Below are 26,412 nucleotides of genomic sequence, written 5' to 3'. Positions count from 1 at the left end.
AAACAAACAAACAAATAAAAAACCAAAAACAAACAAAAAAAACCTGAGATAACTAGTCAATCAGTTTGTAAGAAAAAGGAGTAGGCTAGGTCAGTGGCTCATACTTGTAATTCCAGTACTTTGGGAGGCCAGGCAGGAGGATTGCTTGAGGTCAAGAGTTTGGGACCAGCTTGGGCAACATAGTGAGACCCTGTCTCCATACATACACAAAAACAGGAGTAAATAAAGGTAGTCTTCTAAGAAATGAAAGCAAAGACATAATCAAACTGTTGTCACATTTTCACGTTGCGAGGGAATTCTTAAGTTGAATAAAGAAGAATAGTACTGTATTTTGGTGATGTTTAGAGATGGAATAGGTGAAATATTTGGTGGATGAAAGCATAATTTCTGAAGCACATTTTTGTCAGAAAAGGAAAGGAAAGCATAAAGAGGGTGCTAGTATTATCTGACATCATTCATTAATAAGAGGAAAACAAAATAATAGCAGTACCTTATGTTGGAAGATTTTAAATGTTTCAGAATTACTTTAAAAGACTATTATTCAAACTAGAAAAATTCTTGATATTAAAGTGTTACGACATTGAACTATTTATGAATGAAATGGAAAGATGTCTGGGATTTGTTTCAAAATAATTAAGAAAAGTGGAGGCAGTAGAAATAAGGCTGTCCACGAGTTGATAATTGTGGGATGGGTACATGCAGTATTACTGTCATCTATTTATTTATTTTTGAAAAATTTCATCATAAAAAATTTAAATATGTTATTATGTAATAAAGAATACTGTTTCCAAATAAGGGATCATTACTACTAGGCTGGCTGAATATTGGGCTCATGATGATACTGAATAATTCAGAATGATACCCATATGAAACAAGATGATCTTTTTTTTTTTTGTTATTTCAAATTTTTATTCCACATTGTGTTTTAAAATTATTTTTCCATGTTGTGGAAGCCTCCTTCTCGGCTAAGCCAAATCATCACATAATAAAGGAAAGGGATACAACATTGATTTATTTCATCATTCTTCTTGAAGAAAAAAATGGTTGGCTCAGATGTCATATGATTTGAAGAATGTCTTTTTTTTTTTAATCTGACCAATGGATGCACATCACATAGTTTGAAGAATGTCTTATTAGTAACACCTAGTTGTAAAAACTGGTAATAGTGTCTTATTTTAGATACTGTATTTCTGATGATTTCATGATTTGAATTCGACTCATAAGGTTTAGAAAAAGCAAACTTCATAGAATCGTTTGTCTTCTAAGGCAGTGGTCTCCAACCTTTTTGGGACCAGGGATGGGTTTCGTGGAAGACAGTTTTTCCACAGACCCAGCAGGATGGGGATGGTTTCGGGATGATTCAAGTGCATTACATTTATTTTGCACTTTATATGTGTTATTATTACACTGTAGTATATAATGAAATACAACTTACCATAATGTAGAATCAGCAGGAGTCCTGTGCTTGCTTTCCTGCAACTAGATGGTCCCATCTGGGGGTGATGGGAGACAGTGACAGAACATCAGGCATTAGATTCTTATAAGGAGCATGCAACCTGTCTCTTGCACGTGCAGTTCACAGTAGGTTTTGCACTCCTATGAGAATCTAATGCCGCCACTGATCTGACGGGAGGTGGAGCTCAGGTGGTAATGGGTGTGATGGAGAGTAGCTGTAAATACAGATGAAGCATTGCTTGCTCGCCCACCACTCACCTCCAGCTGTTCAGCCCCGTTCCTAACAGGCCACCAACCGGTAGGGATCTGTGGGCCAAGTGTTGAGGACCCTGTTCTAAGGGATATGAAAGAGAAGTATTGGGCTGGGTGTGGTGGCTCATGCCTGTAATCCCAGCACTTTGGGAGTTCAAGGTGGGTGGATCGCTTGAGGCCGGGAGTCGAGACCAGCCTGGCCAACATAGTGAAACCCTATTTCTACCAGAAATACAAAAATTAGCTGGGCGTGGTGGCATGCGCCTGTAATCCCAGCTACTCCAGAGGCCAAGGCAGGAGAATTGCTTGAACCAGGAAGCGGAGGTTGCAGTGAAGCCAAGATTGCACCACTGCACTCCAGCCTGGGTGACAGAGTGAGACTCTGTCTCAGAAAAGAAAAAGAGAAGTATCTTCAGAACTGTTTCCTTCCCTTCCTCCCTCCCTCCAGTTCTTTCCTGGGCACTCAAAAGTCTTCTTATCTATGTGCTACTTCCTCTAGGCAATATCATCACATCTATGGACTCAAACTTTTCAGTCTGAAACTCTGCTATAGTAGATCCTTAGTAAATAAATATCTTCAGGACATCTCCTTTTTGAACTTCTGAGATATTTTCATTTTTGGTTGGGGTTTCTTTCTATGTAAGGGAATCATTTATAAGCTACAGAATCTTCTGAGATCTGATATGAACCTTGTTCTCAGTGGCATCATCCTTGCATCAGCCAAGCTCAAAACCTCAGACTCATCTTTGACTCTTCCTTCTTAATCTTTTCTGTTCATTTGGTCCCATCAATTCCTCCTTTAAAATGACCATCACAGGTGTCCCTTCTTTTCTCCTGTCTTATTACCCCTCTGTCATGAAGAATTGGAAGAGCTGGTCTTAGCTCTGCCTCTGGCTGCTGGCCTAGTTTCTTCATCACTGAAGTGAACAGATTATACAGGATTGTCTTAGATCCCTTTCAGAGCTAACATTCTGTTCTACTCATCCAGGTTTTCACCTTCTCACACTTACATCACAGTAACTTCCTAATTGTTTTTCATTCCTTTAATCTTAGTCCTCTCTAATAAGATTAACCTTCATATGTAATTTTCATTGCTTTTAGGATAAAATCTTAGGTTTCCAGGTCTTCATTTAGGTCATGTCATCATTTCTTTGGTTAATGGTGTGATCATTTGGCTGGGCGCAGTGGCTCACGCCTATAATCCCAGCACTTTGGGAGGCCAAGGCGGGCAGATCACCAGGTCAGGAGTTCGAGACCAGCCTGGCCAACATGGTGAAACCTCATCTCTACTAAAAATACAAAAATTATCTGGGTGTGGTGGCGGGCACCTGTAGTCCCAGCTACTCTGGAGGCTGAGGCAGAAGAATGCTTGAACCTGGGAGGCGGAGGTTGCACTGAACTGATATCATGCCACTGCCTCCAGCCTGGGCAATAGAGCAAGACTCTGTCTCAAAAAAAAAAAAATAGTGTGGTCATTCATACGATGAGGCAAAATAATGATTTCTATTTTTTGCACAGATGTGTGCTTTTTATATTTTCTACTCTCTATAGAATTGTTTCCATCAAAAATTTTCCAGAGCCAGGAGGGCGCGGTGGTACAGGCCTGTAATCCTAGAACTTTGGGAGGCCGAGGTGGGCGGATCACTTGAGTTCAGGAGTTCGAGACCAGCCTGGCCAATATGGCGAAACCCCATCTTTACAAAAAATACAAAAATTACCTGGGTGTGTGGTGTGTGCCTGCAGTCCCAGCTACTTGGGAGGGTGAAGTGGGAGGATCATCTGAGCCCATGAAGTTGACACTGCAGTGAGCCCAGATCATGCTACTGTACTTCAGCCTGGGGGACACATTTGTCTCGAAAAAAAAAGGAACATAGTGTCTCAGATGGAAGACCTAATAGAATTGGTCTGTGTCAAATTTATTTGTTCTATTTTGTTACGTAATGTTCATGTCAAACAATTGTTTTCATTGTGACTGCTGAGAGTGAAGTTTTCATGGTGTTGCTACATGTTATAGACATATAGAAGAAACATCGTGATATTTAACAATTCTATATAGCATTTATCCATGTTTATAGTACAAATACATGTACTTTTAATTCTTCTGGATGCATTTAGTAAATTCCTCTGATTAATTTCAATATGCAGTTGCTCTAATCATACTATCTAATATACACGAAAATGTAGAAAACAGTTTCTCTGAAGGCTTTGGAATTGCTTTGTCTATCTTTCTGTTATTTAGAAATAAAAGTAATTTGGAAATGAAATAGTTTTAAGGAGGAACTAAGCTGCCTCTAAAAGCTGGATTGTCATAGCAGTGTAGGCTAGGCAGGTTCACCTGCTTTTCAGCTTTGTCATGTAAAAGAAAAAATTGTTCTTTTATGATATTTAATATTACATGTGCCTGAAACATCTAAGCTGTGAGGTATGAATTCCTCTACTTGGAGGAACTCCTGGAGAGGGGCACTCACGTGGGATGAGAGCAATAAAGCTTCCCTGTCTCATGTGCCTAATCATTGAAATATTTCTAGACGTTGTGTTAAAGGATGCATGTTTTGTCTTCAGACTAAGGTGTTGGCATATGCCCAAAGACTGGCATTCACGTAGTACAGTGCCAAGGAGTCCCATATGCCCTCTGGGACCTTGCAACTTCTTCATATGGTGAACCTTAGATATGCCGCATCATCACTTACCATCTGACAGTTAGTTTACAAAGAGAAATAGTAACGATATATGTACTTTCTTTCATTCTCAATTTAAATGTTGCAAATAAATCTTAAAATTGCAAATTTTTTAGTATTTTATTTTAACAGGTGGAAGTTATATTTAAACTTATTAAGTGAAATAATTACTGGGTTTGTTCCTTGTTCCTGTCCACATAATTTAGAGTAAAAGGCCTATGCTCAGTCTCTTCTGTTCAAGCTTTCAAATTCCTTTGACAGCCTGGATGTGAAATTCAAAAGCCATTAATTTGATGTGTTAATTTTGCACTTTTTGACTTACTGCAAAGATCTTATAGTTTCCATAGCAACTATAACCTATCCAGATTGTGTAATATTCTTTACAGTATTAAAAATAAAACTATGCAATTACATGAGCTTCTGGACTACTTTGTCTAGGGGAACTGAGGATTGAAATGTTTCTGTTGAAAAAATTATAGTTTCATGTGAAAAATTTTTTAGAAAGCTTTTATAATTTTGTTTCAAGAATACATCAAACTTAAATATTTAGCAATAGATACCTGATAGATAACTTAATTATTAAATGTATAAAATTTACATCGTAAGCATTGTGTTGAGCTTCTCAGGCACATGTGCTCTCACTCATGTACCCACAAATACATTTAAGGCACAGGAGGGACACTTGGCTTTGATTACATTCAATCACCTGCAGTTTATGCTTCTTAATGGCTTCTGAGTGGTCTGAAAAAGTCTAGTTTTATGTCTGGGCAAAAAACAGGATGGAGAAAAAGGAAAAAATGATCATTTAAACTTTCCTTATTTTTGACTTTGCTCTTTAAAACATGCCTGAGCTATCACTTTGAAAATACTAAAGATTGTTTTAGTAGGTATTCTCAGGGTATCAATTTATTTTGGCTTTTTAAAGGCAATATAATATTAGCACTAAAGTTAGTTGACATAACTTCCTATATCTTAACGTAACTGTTGTTAATTTTTTGTATTGCCTTCAACGTATTTGTAGATGTATATTTTTATATAGTATAATTTGTGTATTTTCTCAGTAGTATATGGTAAATATTTTCCACGTTTCTAATGACCTTCTAGCCATCATTTAAAAAATTGCATCATAGTCCGTCTTGTTGACATACCTAGTATGTTTTATTTGTCAAAATACTGTTTAATTATTTCCTGAATGCTATCTGTTGGAAGAAAAATGGATATAGTTTTCAAACTCATTGTGAGGGAAAGTAACCATAACTCAATTATTTGCTTGAAGATGATTGTGAAAATCTTCAAAAGGGATGTAAAATGGTGTTTTAAAATGTGGATTTTGAATAACATCCTAAACTGCTCTATCTGCAGGTAAACATAGAATGGGGAAAATGAGGAATAGCTAAGACAGATGTGGCACTACTTTGGCGCTATATTTGACAAAAACGTCATGACATGGTGATACTTTGCTGAGGCTCTAATATGATCAAAAGACAAAACTTGGAAGGCATGGATTTAACTTCTCTTATAAGAACAGCTCACAATATGAACTATAGTTATGACATTCAGCTGAGACCTTTGTGTGGCTGGTTCTGGTATCAGCACCCTTGAGAATGCTTACTGTACTTACTGTATTGTACTAGCTGCTTATCTCATACTATTAATATTTTAACAGAATGTTTCACTAGTTTTTGAACTGCTGTATTCTCTTGGTTAAGCAACTTAGTAACGTTGGGATTTCCCAGGATTCCTAATACTATGTCCATTGTTTGAAAAATCCACTTTAACTACTGGGTTTCTCCTAGTGTTCCTGAGAATGACATGTTGGTGGCTAGAGCTTTGAAATCTTTAAAACGCTTTTGATTGAGGTCCTTGGGCTTTTGAATGTCCCCATGCTAGGTGAGATACAGTGTGTTTTAGTGGTTTATCATTCCTATAAAGCTTCTTATACTATGAAATTACTTTAAATGAATCTGGGAGTTTATGTCTGTCAGTTTTTTATAGTGAATGTCTATAACAGAATGCTTTTGTTGACTCCAGATAATTAAGACAGGAGTGGAATTATCTTGCAATATGTTTGAGTTTATATTTATGCTTGTTTACTCTTTGAAACTAGTGCTGTGTTTAGTATCCTGTTCTGTTTCAATTTTGAATTTTGTGTTTTCGCTGTGTCTGATGTTTTCATTGTGACATGAATTTCTTTTGGTACTTCATATTTCTGTAGTTGAAATATTATCAAAAATAAGCAATACATGGTATAATGAGAGTGTTTACATATCACTGAGAAATTAAGTGCATTTCCATTGTTTTTGTAGTTATAATTTTGAATCTGAAAGTTATATATGGAAAAATGATGTTTTTTTGTTTATGTGCAGAAAAGATGAAAAGGAATATGCATTGAAGCAAATTGAAGGCACGGGAATATCCATGTCGGCTTGTAGAGAGATTGCAGTAAGTGGATACAAATACAGTTATTTATTTTATTATTGATATTGGGTGATGATTTATTTTAATATAAAAGAGTTTCATTAATATATATAATGAATGTTTATTTTACATATGTTTAAGAATATTTTATATAGAGTGAGAAAATCTGCATAAACTTTTTATTTTATTTTTAAATTTTGAGACAGGATCTCATTTTGTTGCCCAGGCTGGAGTCCACTGCAGCATGGACCTCCTAGGCTCAAGCGATCTTCCTGCCTTAGCCTCTCGAGTAGCTGGGATTACAGGCATGTGCCACCACACCTGGCTAATTTTTTAATTTTTTTGTAGAGAAGAGGTCTCCTTGTGTTGCCTAGGTTGGTCTCAAACTTCTGGGCTCAAATGATCCTCTCTCCTTGGCCTCCCAAATTGCTGGAATTAAAGGTGTGAGCCACCATGTGTAGCCCATAAACTTTTTAGTTACTTGAAAGTCATCTTTGAATATCCTCTTAATGATATTTAAGATTTGTGATCTCAGAAATACTGAACAAAATGATTTAATTTATTAAAATTGTGATGGAATTTTATTTTAATTAGTAATTTAATTAATGTCTGTTTTTCTGTAGCTTTAGGACTGATAAGGTCTTTATAGAGAAAGGGGTCATACTATTAAATCTTATTCATTTTAAATACTATTTCTGAAATATATAATATAGTGAGATGTTATTAGTCACCAGAAAATAAGACCATTTTAATAATAGGATAATCCCTTAAAGAAAATAGTTCCCTGTTTTGGTCTTTATGTATCATACTAGTACATTTAAGAAATGATTGTTCACAAGAATACTAAACATTTAATGAGTGTGTACTAGATACCAGGCTTACTAAATGGTTTCAAGTATTAATTCACTTAATTTTCACAACAATCTGTGAAATAAAATTTTAATATCCCCATTTTACAGATCAGAAAACAGAGGCAAAACTAATTATAGCTCAGAAGGCTTACTGTTATATTACCTTATTTTAGTTCTTCAGTAATGATTGCTAATTAGGGCTTTACCATAATATCACATCTATTAGAGATGTTTGTCTCTAAATTGTTAGATATTTATTTAAATAATCGTTACTTAATAATTGTTAAATAATTATATTGTCCATATCCATTAGGGATTTCTGTCTCTAATTTAATAACTATTACATATATTGCCCACAGTTCCATGTTTCTGCTTCACCTGCATGGAAACACTCCTTCATCGCTTTTAGTCATAAGAAGTGTGGTGCAAAGAACACATGGGGTGGGAAATCTCTAGACCTGGATGTCTGTCTGCCTTAGTAGCTAAGTAGTGATCAGTTCCAGTTTCATCTGTTAAATAAGGGAACTATTAGGTCTCTTCTAATCATACCTTCTTTAATTCTAGAATGGGAGCCTCTCCCTGGACTGTGCGTACTTTGAGGGGCAGACCTTGTCTTTTTATCTCTAGTTCCTACCATAGTGTCTGACATAGCAAGTGTGCCATAAATGTTTCTTGAATAAATAAATGAATGAACAGAATGAAAAAATTCTACCAGTGGTCCACGATTCTAAGTTTGTGTTACTTTTATTTTTAAATTTTTTTTTAGAGACAAGGTCTTGCTCTGCCACCCAGGCTGGAGTGCAGTGGCTTAATCATATCTCACTGTAACCTTGAACCCCTGGCCTCAAGCAATCCTGCCTTGGCCTCCCAAAGTGCTGGGATTGCAGGCGTGAGCCACCATGCTTGGACCTATGTTTGCTTTAGGATGCAAATTGTTTGAAAGAATTCTAATTTGGTGATTTTCCATTGATTATAAAGTGATATTTGTGGCTGGGCATGGTGGCTCACACTTATAATCCCAGCACTTTGGGAGGCTGAGGGGGGTGGATCACCTGAGGTCAGGAGTTCGAGACCAGCCTGACCAATATGGGGAAATCCCACCTCTACTGAAAATACAAAAATTAGCTGGGTGTGGTGGCATGCGCCTGTAGTCCCAGTTACTCGGGAGGCTGAGACAGGAGAATTGCTTGAACCTAGGAGGTTCAGTGAGCTGAGATTGTGCCACTGCACTCTAGCCTGGGTGAAAGAGCGAGACTCTGTCTCAAAAAAAAAAAAATGTGGGGAGGTATTTGTAATGTTTTACCAGATAAGCATTTGGTAAGTGATTTGTCATATTTTAAAATCCTTACATGTTATTATATCAACCAATATAAATATTATTGGTGGGCTATTTTTCTATGTTAGAGTACCATAATTTAGCACAGCATTTTCAGCCCTACCTTCCATGAATTAATTGGGCAAATAGCTGAAATTTTAGGTATTGATTAATAGGAAGTGATAACCCAATTATAAATGTCCTTTTTGAAACAGAGACTTCTATGTGCCAAGGAATCCATGGGCATGTGTGTCTTTATATAAATTTGGAATGTGATGGAGAAACTTAACTCTTAAAATCTGTTACAGCCTTCATTCTTTTTTTTTCGTAGGAGACAGAATCTCGCTCTGTCACCCAGGCTGGGTTGCAGTAGTGCAGTCTTGGCTCAGTGCAATTTCCGCCTTCTGGGTTCAAATGATTCTCCTGCCTCAGCCTCCCAAATAACTGGGATTACAGGCGTGCACCACCATGCCCAGCTCATTTTTTGTATTTTAGTAGAGACAGGGTTTCACCAAGTTGGCCAGGCTGGTCTTGAACACCTGACCTCAAGTGATCCACTCGCCACAACCTCCCAAAGTGCTGTAGTTACAGGCATGAGTCACCACTCTCAGCCATAGCCTTCATATTCTTATTGAGAGTTTGCCTAATAGAACTTTAGAAAGTGTGCAGTTTCTAGATTGAATAGCATTTTATCAGTACCCTAAATACTTAACCCCAACATGATAGGGATTTTCACACAAGTTTACCATGGATGGTATTGCACAGTGACTGTGCACATATGTCTTATACATTAAGCCCACTAACACAATTTTATAATTATTGTTTTATTGGGGGAACCAGCTCCTAATATTTCAACGTAAGTTCTTTCTATTTTCCGTAAGTGTTGGCCGGTCTGAGAAATAAAGAGAAAGAGTACAAAGAGAGGAATTTTACAGCTGGGCCTCTGGGGGTAACATCACATATCAGTAGGTCTGTGATGTCCCCTGAGCTGCAAAACCAGCAAGTTTTTATTAGGGATTTTAAAAGGGGAGGGGGTATACAGGGAGTAGGTCACAAAGATCGCATGCTTCAAAGGGCAATAAAGATCGCAAGGCAAGGGCAAAATTAGAATTACTGATGAGGGTCTATGTCCCGCTGTGCACGTATTGTCTTGATAAACATCTCAACAGAAAACAGGATTCGAGAGCAGAGATCTGGTCTAAACAAAATTTACTGGGCTGTAATTTCCCAATCCTAGTAAGCCTGAGGGTACTGCAGGAGCCCAGGTATTTCATTCCTTATCTCAACTGCATAAGACAGACACTCCCAGAGTGGCCGTTTATAGACCTCCCCACAGGAATGCATTCTTTCCCCAGGGTATTCCTTGCTGGGAAAAGATTTCAGCAATATCTCTCCTACTTGCACGTCCATTTATAGGCTCTCTGCAAGAAGAAAAATATGGCTCTATTCTGCCCGACCCCGCAGGCAGTCAGACCTTGTGGTTTTCTTCCCTTGTTCCCTGAAAATTGCTGTTATTCTGTTCTTTTTCAGGGTGCACTGATTTCATATTGTTCAAACACACGTTTTACAATCTATTTGTACAATAGTGGTCCTGAGGTGATGTACATTCTTGGCTTACGAAGATAATGGGATTAAGAGATTAAAGTACAGACAGACAAGAAATTATAAGAGTATTATTTGGGAACTGATAAATGTCCATGAAATCTTCACAATTATGTTCAGAGATTGCAGTAAAGACAGGTGTAATAAATTATAAAAGTATTAATTTTGGGGACTCATAAATGTCCATGAAATCTTCACAATTTATGTTCCTCTGCTGCGGCTCCAGCCGGTCCCTCCTTTTGGGGTCCCTGACTTCCCGCAACATTGTTTTATGTATTTGTCCTTTACATCATATTGAAGAAAAGAGTTACAGACAAAAATACATTTATGCTTTCTTTTCTCTTTACCTATGTCATTATTTTTACTGGTGTTCTTAATTTTTTGTGTGGATTTGAGCTACTGTATAGAGTCCTTTCATTTTAGCTGAAAGCCTCCTGTTAGTATTTTTTGTATATCAGGTATACCAGCAATGTATTCTTTCAGTTTTTGTATCTGGGAATGTCATAATTCTTTTTCTGTCTTACCCAGCTCTTCTTGAGTTTTGCAATATTAGTGTTGTTGGATGTAGAATTCTTGGTTGATAGTCTTTTTCTTTCACACTTTGCTGTGTCATCTCTGCTTTCTGGCCTTCGTGGTTTCTGATGAGAAATCAATTGTTAATCTTGAGAATCCCTTGTATATGAAGAGGGTTTTTATTTTTTTCCCTCTTGTTGATTTCAAGATTCTGTCTTTGTCTTTGGCTTTGACAGTTTGACTATGATGTGTCGGCTTTGACAGTTTGACTATGATGTGTCTTGGTGCGGCTCTCTGAGTTATCTTAGTTGGAGTTTGTTGAGCTCCTTGGATGTGCAGATTAATGTTTTTCTTCAAATTTGAGAAGTTTTCAGCCATCATTTCTTTTTTTTTTTAATTTATTTTATTTTATTTTGTTTGAGACAGGATCTCACTCTGTTGCCCAGGCTGGAGTGCAGTGGCATAATGATGCTCGCTGCAGCCTTGACCTGCTGGGCTTAAGCAATTTTACCACCTCAGCCACCCAAGTAGCTGGGACTGCAAGTATGCACCACCATGCTCAGCTAATTTTTTTTTTTTTAATTTTTTGTAAAGATGAGGTCTCACTATGTTGTCCAGGCTGATCTCAAACTCATAAGCTCAAGTGATCCTCCTGCCTCATCCTCTCAAAGTGCTAGGATTACATGTATGAACCGCTGCACCCCACCACAGTCATCATTTCTTCACATAATCTTTCTTTCCTTTCCTTTCTCTCTTCTCTTATTGTAGCTGTCATTATACATATGTTTATAGGCTTCACGGTGTCCCATGGATCTCTCTCCAAGGCTCTGTTCATTTATCATCATTCTTTTTGTTGGTCAGACTGGATACTCTTAATTGTCTGTCTTTAAGTTTTCTGATTCTTTCTTCTGCTGTTGAGCCCTTCTGGTGAAATTTTCATTTTAGTTATTATTTGTTTAGTTTTCCTGGTGGTGGAAGGACAGAGTATGTAAGGGAATTGAGAGTCAGAGAGGCTAAGAGGGACTGATAGATTGGGGAGAATGGAGGCAACACCATAAAGAGTAGATAGGGCTTGTTTTCTGTCATCTTCCTTCTACATACCATTATATTACCTAATGACTAGTATTTTGTAGTTCATATAGGCACACATAGCTGAGAGGATTTTAAGGCAGAAATAATTAGGAATGAACATTTCACTCATTACTTTAAAACTTGGGACTATGATTGCAGAATAACTGTTGAGGATATAGTGGGATGCTGGGAAAATAAGTTAAAGAGCTTGTAATCATGGAATAAACTTGGAAGAAGTACAAGTTTACAGAAAGGAAAAACGTTTAAGAATGAAATGTGTTATTACCTCGTCTCACTAAAAAAGAATGTCATGTCACGTTTTAATTTCATTTGAACCTTATTGACCAAAGGCTAATTATAACCTCATACCTTTGTACAGTGCTTTACACTTTACATTATGCCACAACAGGAAGTAATTCTGGGTGATTAAAATACCAGGATCATGTGACAGCATTTTTAGCCTGGGATTACAGGGAAGTTCTAATATAAACTCTATTACATTTGTGGCCTCTGTGATCTTAAGGTTGGTAGGTTGAAAACGTGGTAAATGCTATTAATTCAACCATTAATTTGTTTTGCGATTATGAGATTAAAATATGTTTGTCGTAAAATTAGCAGACAATATAGAAAAAGGCTGGTAAAAGTACCTGTTATGTCAACACTCAAAAGTAATCATTATTTTTTTTTTGTATATTCTTCTAGACTTTTTTCTTTGCAAAAATACAGAGAATTTTTCCCCCCACAAGAGCAGAGAGTCCATTAATTTTCATGAAATGTAATTTAATCTGGAATAATACAAATATAAATTTCAAATTTATTAATCATTCTAGTTTTGTAGGATATAAAGATTGTAAGATTATTACCCTTGAGTCTAGGTGTGGTGACCCCTACCTGTAATCCCAGCACTTTGGGAGACTCAGGTGGGATGATTGCTTGCGGCCAAGAGTTTGAGATCAGCCTGGACAATATTGTGAGACCCTGTCTCTATAATAATAATAATAATAATAATAATAATAATAATAATTAGCTGGGCATAGTGGCACTCACCTGTAGTCCTAGCTACCTGGGAGGCTGAGGTGGGAGGATTGCTTGAGTCCAGGAGTTAGAGGTTACAGTGAGTTACGATTGCACCACTACACTCCAGCCTGGGTGACAGAGTGAGAACCCCATCTCAAAAAAAAAATGTATATATATAAAATACAATAAAATATTATTACTCCTGAGTACTTCTAACAACATCGAGATATTTCCAAATGAAGTGAAGAGTGGCTGAAGGGAAAATTAGGGGGAAGTAGGGTGAAGGGCATTGGTTGAGGAGGTGTCTTAGTCTGTTTGGGCTGTCATAACAAAATACCATAGACTTGGTGGCTTATAAACACCTATTTCTAACAATTCTGGAGGCTGGGAAGTCCAGGATCAAGGCCCATTCAGTGTCTGGCCCGTTCAGTGTCTGGTAAGGGTCCGCTTCCTGGTTCACAGATGGACGGCTGTCTTCTTCACAGATGGACGGCCGTCTTCTCCCTATGTCTCCACATGGTGGAAAGCCAACCATTTCTCTCGGCTCTCTTACATAAGGGAACTAATTCCATTCATGAGGGCCCTGTCCTGGTGACCTAGTCATCTCCCAGAGGCCTCATGTCCTAATATCATCACTTTGGTTAGGGTTTAGGATTTCAACATACGAATTTGGGAGGGCAAGGGGCATAAACATTCAGTTTATTGAGGAGGGAAGAGAAATAGGGAAATACTGACTTCTTCAGACTGCTGCCTCCCTCAGCTCTGGCTTGGGTTGCTGATTAACTCCACTTCCTCATTCACCTCTGCTCAGTTCTTTCTCAGTGTATATATCCATCAGTATCCCAGCATTGATGTTTCTGTGGTGAGAGGCAGGATCAGCTGAAAGGGGCTGTCACCTGCAGTTCTTCCACATAGTGCCCAGGAGGCAGGGTGGAGTGGAGCAGCACTTTTCCTTCTTTCTTTCTTTTCCTCTCTTGTCACCATGGTGGTGTAGCAGGCTGCTTTGTAAACTTCAGTGGAATCCTTGGAACTTTCCTCTTGGCATAAAGGAATAAACCTTTGCTTTTTTAAATTTATGAAGTGGAATTGATAGAATGTATGTTTGCTGAGGATTCCTCTGAGAAAAACTCTAAAATGTCTATAAGCCAAGGCTCTAATTCTTTTTAATTTAATTTCTACCAAGCTTAAAATTATTTTATTAAATTATATGTATTGCAAGTTGAGAAATATCTATTTAGTTTTATTAAGATTATTTAATTACATTATCTCAGTTGTTTTTATGTTTTGTTTGGTTGTTTATTTATTTATTTTTGAGACAGTCTTGCTCTGTCACCCAGGCTGGAGTGCAGTGGCGCGATCTCAGCTCACAGCAACCTCTGCCTCCCAGGTTCAAGTGATTTTCCTGCCTCAGTCTCCTGAGTAGCTGGGGTTACAAGCATGTGCCACCATGCCTGGCTAATTTTTTTTTTTTGTATTTTTAGCAGAGATGGGGTTTCACCGTGTTGGCCAGGCTGGTCTCGAACTCCTGATCTCAAGTGATCTGGTCACCTTGGCCTTCCAAAGTGCTGTGATTACAGACATGAGCCACCACACCTGGCTTGTTTTTATGTTTTACACTGAGTGCAAGTTTCTTTTTCTTTTTAAATATGCGTGCAACTTCATGAAAGTATAGATTAGTGGAAATAGATGTGTGAATCAAGTATTTTACCTTTTCCGTGAAAGGGACAAAATCAAAGTTTAGTACTGAGATTTTTGTAAAAGACACTCAAAGTAGAAAAAATTTTTTTTTCAGACTTTTAACATGATGTTCTGTAACAGTTATTTTCTTTAAAATTTGGTGTGGTGTTAAGAGAGTAGAACTAAGTAAATTATATGTGAAATTTCCCTTGAGCAAGATCTGTTCTTTGGTGTGATCCTTGTGTTTTCCTTAAAAACAAACAAAAATTTTACTTTTGGAGTTGAAGACTCAGCATGGATATTTCCTTATGAAAAATGTGGGTTTTTTTCCTTGCAATATATGGTGATAGTTAATATTTTTCTCAAATATATATTTAGCTTCCTTGGCAAAATAAAGACTGTCTGCCAACTCCTATACTTAAAAATGAAATCTTGTAAGAGTTTGGGATTGGAGTTTGCTATTATTTTGGGAGGATTCTGGGAAACTAATACAAGGTCAGTGCCTAGGGAGGAACTACACTGTAGCATTTTTTATTCCTTTTAAGACCTGAAAAGGTACAAGGAGCCAGCCAGCAAATAGAACCTCCAGTCCTATCGTGTATCTGTCTGTCGTCTGCTCTACTATGCCTGTTAAGTCATGAGACTCTTGGAAGATGTGTGTGTGTGTGTGTGTATGTATACACCTATTGGACTATTTTTCAAGCTACTGTGTTTCCTATGAGAAGACTAAGTGACATATCTTTGTATTGTCAGAAGGTGATTTAAACACCCATTATTGCCAGTAATAGAAAAGAGGTGGGCCATACAGGTTTCTGGGGTTTTGTTCCTTCTCACTTTTGTGTTACTCACTTTTGTGAGAAGGAACAGTTTGAAAAAAGATATCAGCTTTGCTCATCAGTTTCTGATGTGTGTGTGTATTTGTGTGTGTGTTATGGTAAGGGAAGATGGGATGGTGTGGTTACACAAGTCATAGATGTAGCTGAAAACTTTTCCATTTCTGCCACCCTAAGGGAATAGACTAGTTAGCTGTTAGCACAACCTTTAGGCTCTTGTGGTAGCTGCAAATGCTTTCCTTCTTTGAAGAATTGGTGGCTTATGATGGAAAAGTTGGCTTTCTGCTGTGTCAGTATCCCTCCCTACTGAGTACATCAGTAGAGTTATTTTAGTTCTCCTAAAAATATAAAAATTATCCATTTAATATTCTTGCTGTAAGCAGTTAGATTTAATTGGCTATTAATTCCCTATTTTTAGTGTTTATTTTTCTCTTGAATAATATTGAAGCAAAGTTGTGCTAGTGATATAAATGCAGAGTGAAGAAAGACTGAAAATAAATCTGATACTGGTATGTGAGGGGCTTGGCTCAGAGTCCGAATATAAATGTGCAGTAAATGGTGCTGGTTTTTGTTGTTGGTATTATTATTGGTAATAACTTTTTCCTATTTAAACTCTAAGCAAAGAAAATAGCTTAACTTGTTTTCACTGTGGTCAAAGTAAGTTATTCTTAAGACCATAAATTTCATTTTAAAATGTGTTCTTATAGAAGATACCAAACTATAAAATTTAACATAAACTTAGTAATTCTAGATTAAAAATAGGAGATTGAAGTGATAAAACTAAAAAAAGATATATTTTTAAATATGCCTTTGGCTTCAGATTGTAATGTGGGAAAGAACTTGAACTTTGGATTCAGATAGACTTGGGGTTGTATCTGGATTCCACTATTATCCTGTACATCTTTGGCAAGTTACTATTAGTACCTGCACCCATTTGCTAGGTAGCAATAGAGATGAAGATTTATTTATTTATTTATTTTGAGATGGAATTTCGCTCTTGTTGCCCAGGCTGGAGTGCAATGGCGTGATCTTGGCTCACCTCAACCTCTGCTTCCTGGATTCAAGCGATTCTCCTGTCTCAGCCTCCCGAGTAGCTGGCATTACAGGCATGCGCCAGCACGCCCAGCTAATTTTGTATTTTTAGTAGAGACAGGGTTTCTCCATATTGGTCAGGCTGGTCTCGAACTCCCAACTTCAGGTGATCCACCTGCCTAGGCCTCCCAAAGTGCTGGGATTACAGGTGTGAACCACGCCTGGCTGAGATGAAGATTTTAAAGGGGAATCAGGTATGTTTTGATTTGCTAGTAAGGCTGGCACTGCTGAGGGAGTATGCCGTGCAGCAGTTCACAGGTTCCTCAGATTCTCAGAATCTCTTTCCTTGCTAAACTTTCCGGTCATTCTCAGCTCCACCCTCTAACTGCAGTATCAACTGAATCTCATGAAATGTTTCGGCGAAGCACTTCTTTCCAAGGATGTCAAAAATCTTCTGAGTTACCAGGAGGAAGTGGTTGCCTGCGAGGGCAGAGTCTTACTCTTGCATATATTTTAGTGATATATACTATATATAAACTCTTGGATTACAATATGGATGAGTTCTACTTTTATTCTAGTTTGTTCTTCAGGCTACTTATTCTGCTTAATTTCGGTTTGGAATTAAATATCTCAGTCTGTGCAACCTGTTTTTTAGTTTCTTGATTTAGAAGAATTATTAATCCCATAAGCAACTGTCAATAGAATGTATCTAATTCCTGTGAATCTTAGTTTCTTCATGTCTAAAATGGGGGATTTTTGGCATAGATTCACTATGACTTCATGAAATTTAGCTCAGAGTTTGTATCTGATATATTCACTATTGAATCCTTGGAATCTGTCTATACGGTGCTTGGAACAAAGTGGGCTGTTAATAAATTGTTAAATAAATGCAAGAATTTACTTGAAATTGTTATTTTAACAATATTAGTAACATTATAAGGGAGCGGTATTTGTTTTGAAAAAGTTTTTTTTTGTAGTAGAAGATTTTAAACTTTGTGTTCAGGCATATTCTTATTTGAAATATAAAATTAAAATTTGTGTGCTGGGCGTGGTGGCTGATGCCTGTAAACCCAGCACTTTGGGAGGCTGAGGCAAGAGGATCGCTTGAGCTCAGGAGTTTGAGACCAGCCTGGGCAAAATAGCAAGACCCAGTCTCATTAAAAAAAAAAAAAAAGAAGATTAAAAATTAAATTTTGTGGACTATTTATTATCTAAAATTTTTGATCCATTCTGATTTTCCTTTCCATAACCATGTATGATTTAATGAATAAGGGGTGGAAAATAATCATTTGAATATACATTACTTGAATAGGAATTTGAGGTCATTACTAATCAAGTAATTATTTGAATAATATTTACTATTGTACCAATTACTATTCAAGTAATTTAATTTTGCATTTAATATTTGAGTATCTGTTATAATCTAGGCATTGTGCTAAATGCTGAGGATGTAGTAGTGAATACAGTTTTTCCCTTTCCCTCAAGAAGTTTATAGTTTTGGAGGAGACAGACAAGAAAGCCATTTTCAACACTGTATAATCAATACTGTGACAAAGTTAAGCACAGTGTGCTGGAGAAGCATCCAGCTCATACTTGGCAGTCTGGGAAGACTCTTTGGGGATTTTGTGGTAGCATAAATTTGAAAGCCTAATAGGAGCTAGCCAGGTGGAGAAGGGAGAATGTAGAAGGACATTTGGTCTGAAACAGCATGGAGGAAAGCCCAGACATGAGAGAGAGAGAGAGAGAGAGAGAGAGCAGTGCTCACCCTCTTAGTTTTATCAATAGTATTTGAGGAGTTGACTGCTTTAATTCCTTTAAGCCTACCAAATTGTAGTTATTAAAACAGCAATGTGTAAATTTTTGTTGTGTTCCACAAGTAAAATTTTGGGGCTTACTTAACTGCTGCAACTAGGGTTACCCTCACTAATGTGTGGAGAATAGAGGTACTGTTAAAAGTTGATGAAATGGCTGGGCGTGGTGGCTCACGCCTGTAATCCCAGCACTTTGGGAGGCTGAGGCGGGTGGATCACTTGAGCTCAGGAGTTGGAGACCAGCCTGGGCAACATGGCGAAACCCCGTCTCTACTAAAAATACAAAAATTAGCCTGACGTGGTAGCAGGTGCCTGTAATCCCAGCTACTTCGCAGGCTGAGGCACGAGAATTGCTTGAACCTGGGAGGTGGAGGTTGCAGTGAGCCCCTGTCCTCCAGCCTGGGTGACAGAGGACGATTGTCTCAAAAAAACAAACAAAAACAAAAAAACCAAAGTTGGTGAAACAAAAACTTATATGAATAATAATTTTTAAAGTAAACAGTAGATTAAAAATGATCAAAAGGAGAGGAATGTTGGAAATGGAAGGTAAATGAGCTACAGTTTCATCCATTATATCAGAAAATCAATAATGCTTAAAGTTGGTAAGGCAAGAATAGTGGTATAAACACTTGAAGATAGAAAATACTCAAATAAAAACCAGAAAAAGTTAATAGTTGCATGTGGGAAAGGTGAAGTATGGGTCAGAGGATTATTTATTTGATTATAATCTCTGCTATGTTTTTTGTGTTTTAGCGATATATATAAAATATATTAAAATAATTTAATAATTAAACTGAACTAGATTTTAAAAATATACTATACCTCCACCAGAATGGCTAAAATGAAGAAGACTGATAATACCATTGTTAATGAAGTTATGGAGTAACTGGTACTGATGGAAGCATGAAACGGTATAGCCACTTGGGCAAAAAGTTTGCAGTTTCTGATGAATTTATACATATACCTATTGCATGATCCAGCAATTCCATTTTTAAGTAATTTGTACCCAAGAGAAATTAATGCACATGACTACAAAAAACTTGTACAAGGATGTTCATAACAGCTTTATTCATAATAGCCCCAAACAAGGGAAAATCCAAATGTTCAGCCATAGGAGAGTGGATCAATAATTTATGGTGTATCCATAGACTGCATTAATATTAAACTCTAAAAAAGAAAATTGATGTACTTAACAACATGGATGAATCTCAGAAACATTAATTTAAATAAAAGAAGCCAGATACAAAATAACACATATGGGTATGGTTTTATTTATATGAAATTTAACAGCAGACAGAAATACGTATTGTGATAGAAATCAGAATAGTGATTGCCTTGGGTGGGCAGGAGGGTTGAGTGGAAAGGAGTTCACAGAAACTTTACAGGGTAATGGAAATGTTGTATGTCTTCTGTTGCCCAGGCTGGAGTGCAGTGGCGCCATCTCAGCTCACTGCAACCTCCAGCTTCCTGGGTTCAAGCGATTCTCCTTTCTCAGCCTCCCAAGTAGCTGGGATTACAGGCATGCACCACCACACCTGGCTAATTTTTGTGTTTTTAATAGAGATGGGGTTTCACCGTGTTGGCCATGCTGGTCTCAAACTCCTGACCTCAAGTGATCCGCCTGCCTCGGCCCTCCACAAAGTGCTGGGATTACAGGTGTGAGCCACCCTTCCTGGCCAAAATGTTGTATATCTTGGTTGGTGGTTACACAGGTGTTTATATCTGTCAAAATTCAAGCTGGTCACTTAAGACTTGTGCATTTTGCTGTATGTAAATTATGCCACAATAAAATACTAGTAATATAAAAAATAGAAAATAAAGACTAGAGAGATTGGTTCTTTAAAGGAATGGGAAAAATCTAATATGGTTGCAAGGAATAGTTGAGGGTAGAAAGGTTAAAATGTTAGCCTGGGGCCATCTTGAATGACTTTTTTTCTTGCTTTGTTGCCCACGCTGGAGTGTAGTGGTGTAATCTCTGCTCACTGCAACCTCCGCCTCCCAGATTCAAGTGTTTCTTGTGTCTCCTGTGTTCAAGCGATTCTTGTGCTTCTTGTACCTCAGCTTCCTGAGTAGCTGGGAATACAGGCATGCACCACCATACCCAGCTAAATTTTTTTTGGTATTTTTAGTAGAGACAGGGTTTTGCGCCGTGACAGCCAGGCTAGTCTCAAATTCCTGACCTAAAGTGATCCACCTGCCTCCATCTCCGAAAGTGCTGGGATTACAGGCATGAGCTACCTACCGTGCCTGGCCCTACCTTGAATGACTTTGTAAAAATGGAGGAATTGGTGAGAAGTATTTGAGATTTAAGAGAGATTTAGGAAACAAACCTTTTAGTGATGATTTCTCTGTTAGCTAGATGGCGCAGTTTACTGAGCAAAAGAGCCAAGGTGGGTGGGATGGGGAGGGTTGGGTAAAAATGGTGACCTGAATTTCACAGATCTTATTACTTAGTTTTGGGAAAGATATAGAAGATTATATAATAGTAATATTACAACTAGAAATATAATAGTACTATCACCTTTCAAGGCATTATTATTGTGTAAATTATTGTGTGTCCCCTTTTGTTCCAGCCATTCGTTATCCCTTCTCATTTGTCTTTATGAAGAGATACATGATTTGCCATTCATAGTCTATACAAAATACAACTATTGAACATTGGATAGTCTATGCAAATAGGATAGAAAAATAGTTGAATGGTTTTATTCAAGAGAATGACTGTCAGTATAAGTCTCCATATTTAATTTTAATGGCCAGTCACGTAGTATTGAAATAGCCAGTTAGACTCTTTCGTGAGAGAGACTGGAAAAGACCCAGTGCTAGTATATTTTTCTTTTCTAAAAATTGAGATACAATTCACATACCGTAAAATCAGTCCTTTTAAGTTATATAATCCATTCATTTTTAGTGTTTTCACACGTCGTGCAACTATCACCACTATCTCATTCCAGAACATTTTCATCATCCCACAAAGAAACTCTGTACCCAGTAGTAGTCATTTCCCATTACCCCTTCCCTCCCCAACTCAGCCCTTGGCAACCACTAATCTAAATCTACTTTCTGCTTCTATGGATTTGCCTATCCAGTATTCTTTTTCAATTAGCCAGTCTCCAGCATCATCATAGCCAGTGATCCCACACAAGGTTGTGAAGATTGTTTTTCCTTGAGTCATTCTATAATCCAGTGATTTTCAGATTTTATGGCCCTACGTATCACCTGGGGATCTTGTTAAAATGCTAAAATGCAGATTCTCATTCAGCAGGCCTGGGAAAGAGCCTGATAATCTAAATTAATTTCTTTTCTTTTCTTTTTTCTTTTCTTTTCTTTTCTTTTCTTTTCTTTCTTCCTTCCTCCCTTCCTTTTCTTTCTCTTTCTTTCTTTCTTTTTTTTGTTTGAGATGGAGTTTCGCTCTTGTCGCCCAAGCTGGAGTGCAATGGTGCTATCTCAGCTCACTGCAACCTCTGCCTCCCAGGTTCAAATGATTCTCCTGCCTCAGCCTCCCAAGTAGCTGGGATTACAGGCATGCGCCACCATGCCCGGCTAATTTCTGTATTTTTTGTAGAGATGGGGTATCACCATGTTGGCCAGGCTGGCCTCGAACTCATGACCTCAGGTAATAGGCCTGCCTCGGCCTCCCAAAGTGCTGGGATTACAGGCGTGAGCCACTGTGCCCAGCCAATACTCTAAATTTCTTTATTTATTTTATTTTATTTTTATTTTATTATTTTATTTTTTTTATTGATCATTCTTGGGTGTTTCTCGCAGAGGGGGATTTGGCAGGGTCATAGGACAGTAGTGGAGGGAAGGTCAGCAGATAAACAAGTGAACAAAGTTCTCTGGTTTTCCTAGGCAGAGGACCCTGCGGCCTGCAGTGTTTGTGTCCCTGGGTACTTGAGATTAGGGAGTGGTGATGACTCTTAACTAGCATGCTGCCTTCAAGCATCTGGTTAACAAAGCACATCTTGCACCGCCCTTAATCCATTTAACCCTGAGTGGACACAGCACATGTTTCAGAGAGCACAGGGTTGGGGGTAAGGTCACAGATCAACAGGATCCCAAGGCAGAAGAATTTTTCTCAGTACAGAACAAGATGAAAAGTCTCCCATGTCTACTTCCTTCTACACAGACATGGCAACCATCCAATTTCTCAATCTTCTCCCCACCTTTCCCCCCTTTCCATTCCACAAAACCGCCATTGTCATCATGGCCCGTTCTCAATGAGCTGTTGGGTACACCTCCCAGACGGGGTGGTGGCTGGGCAGAGGGGCTCCTCACCTCCCAGTAGGGGCGGCCGGGCAGAGGCGCCCCTCACCTCCCGGACGGGGCGGCTGGCCGGGCGGGGGGCTGACCCCCCCACCTCCCTCCTGGACGGGGCGGCTGGCCTCTAAATTTCTAATAAGCTCTTAGGTAATGCTGATGCTGCTGGTCCAAAGGTGACACTTTGACTACTGAGGTTCAAAGATGCCTCAGAAGAAGAAGCAGAAATTTAATTACAAACATACATGAATTGTTGAATAGCAGCTGGTACTAATCTAGAAAAATTATTCCAATCTGTTGAGTTTGTTTAATAGTGTTTCTTTGTTAATTGCCTTTCAAAGTGATTACTTCTCCCCTACATCCTAACTATCTGCATGTTATGGGACAGTTTATGGGCTTATTTACATCCATAATTATGTTAGTGAAATCAAATAGTAAAGAAAGCTGAGTTAGAACCTGTTCCACAAGTATAACTTTGTTGTTTAAACTTCTTCTGATATTCAGCTCTAATTCCTTTTTGAAAGAAACTTTTCTACAGATTTTGTGTTAGATTACTGGTAGTCTCAAATGAGTTCTCTAACCATCCAATTCTGCATGGCTTCCTTGCATTGTCTTTGGGTTGATTAGGATTGCCAGGAAGTAAAATAGCCACTATAGCTACTTCCTTTTTCAAGTCATTCAAGTTAAGCTTAATGTAGAAAAACTTTGTGAGATTTCATTAAAATTCTTCCCTACTCTCCAATTGGAGTATAATAAATCCAATCAAGATAGGCTCTGGATTTGGCTGTTAGTACTCCAATGAAGGCAGAAATGGGGACATAGCAAACTACAGCAAGGCTTATTTTATACCAGTACACAGCCTTGCTTATAACAGTGGAGGTATGTAGCTATTTAGTCTTGGGCCATCTATTGCTCTCAGTCTGAGACCCAGTTATACAACCCAGTTGTATAACTCAATGGTTTAATATTTCCAAATTAAATAAAACTGAATTGGGTACAGTATTGTGCTCCTGTAGTCCTGGCTACTTGGGAGGCTAAGGCAGGAGGATTGCTTGAGCCCAGGAGTTTGAGGCTGCAGTGTGCTACATTTGTGCTTGTGAATAGACACTGCACTCTAGCCTGGGCAACATAGCAAGACCTAGTCTCAAAAAATAAAAATAAAAATAAAGGCTAGGCGCGGTGGCTCACGCCTGTAATCCCAGCACTTTGGGAGGCAGGTGGATCACTTGAGATCAGGCGTTCAAGCCAGTCTGGCCAACGTAGTGAAACCCCATCTCTACTAAAAAAAAAAAAAAAAATACAAAAATTAGCCGGGCCTGGTGGCATGTGCCTGTAGTCCCAGCTACTTGGGAGGCTGAGGCATGAGACTCACTTGAACCCGGGAGGCAGAGGTTGCAGTGAACTGAGATTGTGCCACTGCACTACAGCCTGGCTGGCAGAGCGATACTCTGTCTCAAAAATAAATAAATAAACAACAAAATAACATAAAATAAACTCCGTTTAATTTTTCCACTGTTCTTTATCTTAGTGTAAAAGTGTCTTAATATTTATCATGGTATGAGTACACAGTTTTTTTCAGTAACCTCTTGTCCAATAGAAGGTAGACATTTTAAATAATCAACATGTATTTATTTAGTTCTACAAGCAATGGTTTGGGGGAGCAAATTCAGTTAACGGTAAAAAGCATGGGTTTAGTGCCTGACAGATTTAGGTTCCTGTCCTAGCTCTTTTACTTACTAGGTCTGTGATCTTGTATAAATTACTAATCTCTTTTCACCTGTAAAAATAGGGAGAATAATAATTATTTATCTGTGGAAAGCACTTAACATAGTGCCTGGCATATAGGGTTCGTTAAATATTAGACTCTATTATTATTAATCATTCAGGAGGTATACATTGCCTATTCTATGTGCTAGGCACTGTAAGTCTTTCAGAAGAGATTGTTAATGAACAAATATTCACACGAATATTCACACAAGATGATAAGAGCTAAGGAAAAGCATAGTATCATGGCAGGATAACAAGAGAAAGATTATCTAACTTTAGGGCATCAAGGAGGATTTCCCCAAGAAAGTAACATTTGTGCAGAGATTTGAAGAATGAGTGGGAGCTAATTAGGCAGAGTAGAGGGAACATTGTGTATAAGCATGACGCAGCATGCCACATTTGAGAGTATAGGAAATGCTGGTGTGCCTGAAGTGATGAGTGAGGATGAAAGTGACCTGAGAGGGGAAGACCCCCTAACAGGGCCAGGTCACATGCAGCTGTGTGGGCTGTGTTAATGATCTTGGGTTTTAGCAGGGAAATGACACAGTCAAATTAGTTTTTTTTTTTTTTTTACCACTCTGACTATGGTATCAATAGATGAGAGTAAAGATGGAGGAGAAGATGTAGGGAGAGTAGTTAGAAAACCACTGCAGCAATCAGACTAGGGAAGATAGACAGAAGTGGAAAAAAACTTAGAGATTTTTCCTGAGGGCAGATGGGTAGAAATTGATGAATTGGATATAGGCAGCAAGGGAGAGAGGTGGCAAAGATTTCCGTTTTTTCTGGCTTTGGCAGCTAATTTGACTTCTAATAGATAGCATGTGCTCTTTCTCTCTCTCTCTTTTTTTTTTTTTTTTTTTTTTTTGAGATGGAGTCTTTCTCTGTCACCCAGGCTGGAGTGCAATGGTGCAATCTCAGCTCACTGCAACCTCCGCTTCCCAGGTTCAAGCAATTCTGCTGCCTTAGCCTCCTGAGTAGCTAGGATTACAGGTGCACGCCACCATGCCCGGCTAATTTTTGTATTTTTAGTAGAGACAGGGTTTCACCATGTTGCTCAGGCTGGTCTTGAACTCCTGACCTCGTGATCCCCCACCTTGGCCTCCCAAAGTGCTGGGATTACAGGTGTGAGCCACCGTGCCTGGCCTTTCTAATTTTTTTTTTTTTTTTGAGACAGAGTCTTGCTCAGTTGCCCAGGCTGCAGTGCAGTGGCGGGATAATAGCTCACTGCAGCCTCGATTTTCTGGCCTCCAATGATCCTCTTCAGTTTCCTGAGTAGCTGGGCTGGGACAATAGGGATTTACCACTATGCCTGGCTAATTTTCTTTCTTTTTTTTTTTTTTTAAGTAGAGATGAGGTCTCGGTATGTTGCCCAGGTTGGTCTCAAACTTCCGGGCTCAAGCAGTCTGCCCGCCTTGGCCTTCCAAAGTGCTGGGATTACAGGTGTCAGCTCCTGCACCTGGCCCAGTCGCTCTTCTTGAGAGAGGAATTCTAGAAGAGAACTAAGATGGAGAGGGCAGACAGAGATTTTCTTTTAAAAAAGACATCTTGAGTTTGAGATTCCATTGAAACATTTAAGAGGAGGAAGAGACAATTATGATCTCAGTAATGAAGAGGATTATACAAGAGCAATATATGACATGGTTCTTTCCATCGTGAACCTTATATGCTGGTCCAGAAGATAAGACACATTTTTGAATATAATTAATACTACAAGACTGTGATTGAAGGCATTCTGAAAGAGTAGGTACAGTAAGTGGAGTGAGGCCACTTTGGACATGGTGATCTCAAAGTTTCAAAGATAAGGAAATACTTAAGATGGACTTTAAAGGATTAGTAGTGTGGGAGGGAGGGAAAAGCACTCTA

General features: G+C 38.3%; 1 protein-coding gene across 8 annotated transcripts in view; it reads left to right on the top strand.

The window, feature by feature from the left end:
- Positions 1-26,412, top strand: part of CDK19 (cyclin dependent kinase 19) — a 206,357-nt gene that overhangs the window by 62,631 nt on the left and 117,314 nt on the right. For all 8 annotated transcript variants that reach the window (XM_055391508.1, XM_031012405.3, XM_055391512.2 and 5 more), the window contains one exon: positions 6,752-6,827. In XM_055391508.1, the coding sequence (XP_055247483.1) occupies positions 6,752-6,827 (76 nt within the window). The remainder of the gene's footprint in view (positions 1-6,751; positions 6,828-26,412) is intronic.

This window comes from Gorilla gorilla, chromosome 5 (assembly GCF_029281585.2).
Source record: "Gorilla gorilla gorilla isolate KB3781 chromosome 5, NHGRI_mGorGor1-v2.1_pri, whole genome shotgun sequence".
NCBI classification, from domain to species: Eukaryota; Metazoa; Chordata; class Mammalia; order Primates; family Hominidae; genus Gorilla; species Gorilla gorilla.
The sequence above is the reverse complement of the archived record's forward strand: the minus strand, read 5'-3'. Positions and strand labels throughout refer to the sequence as shown.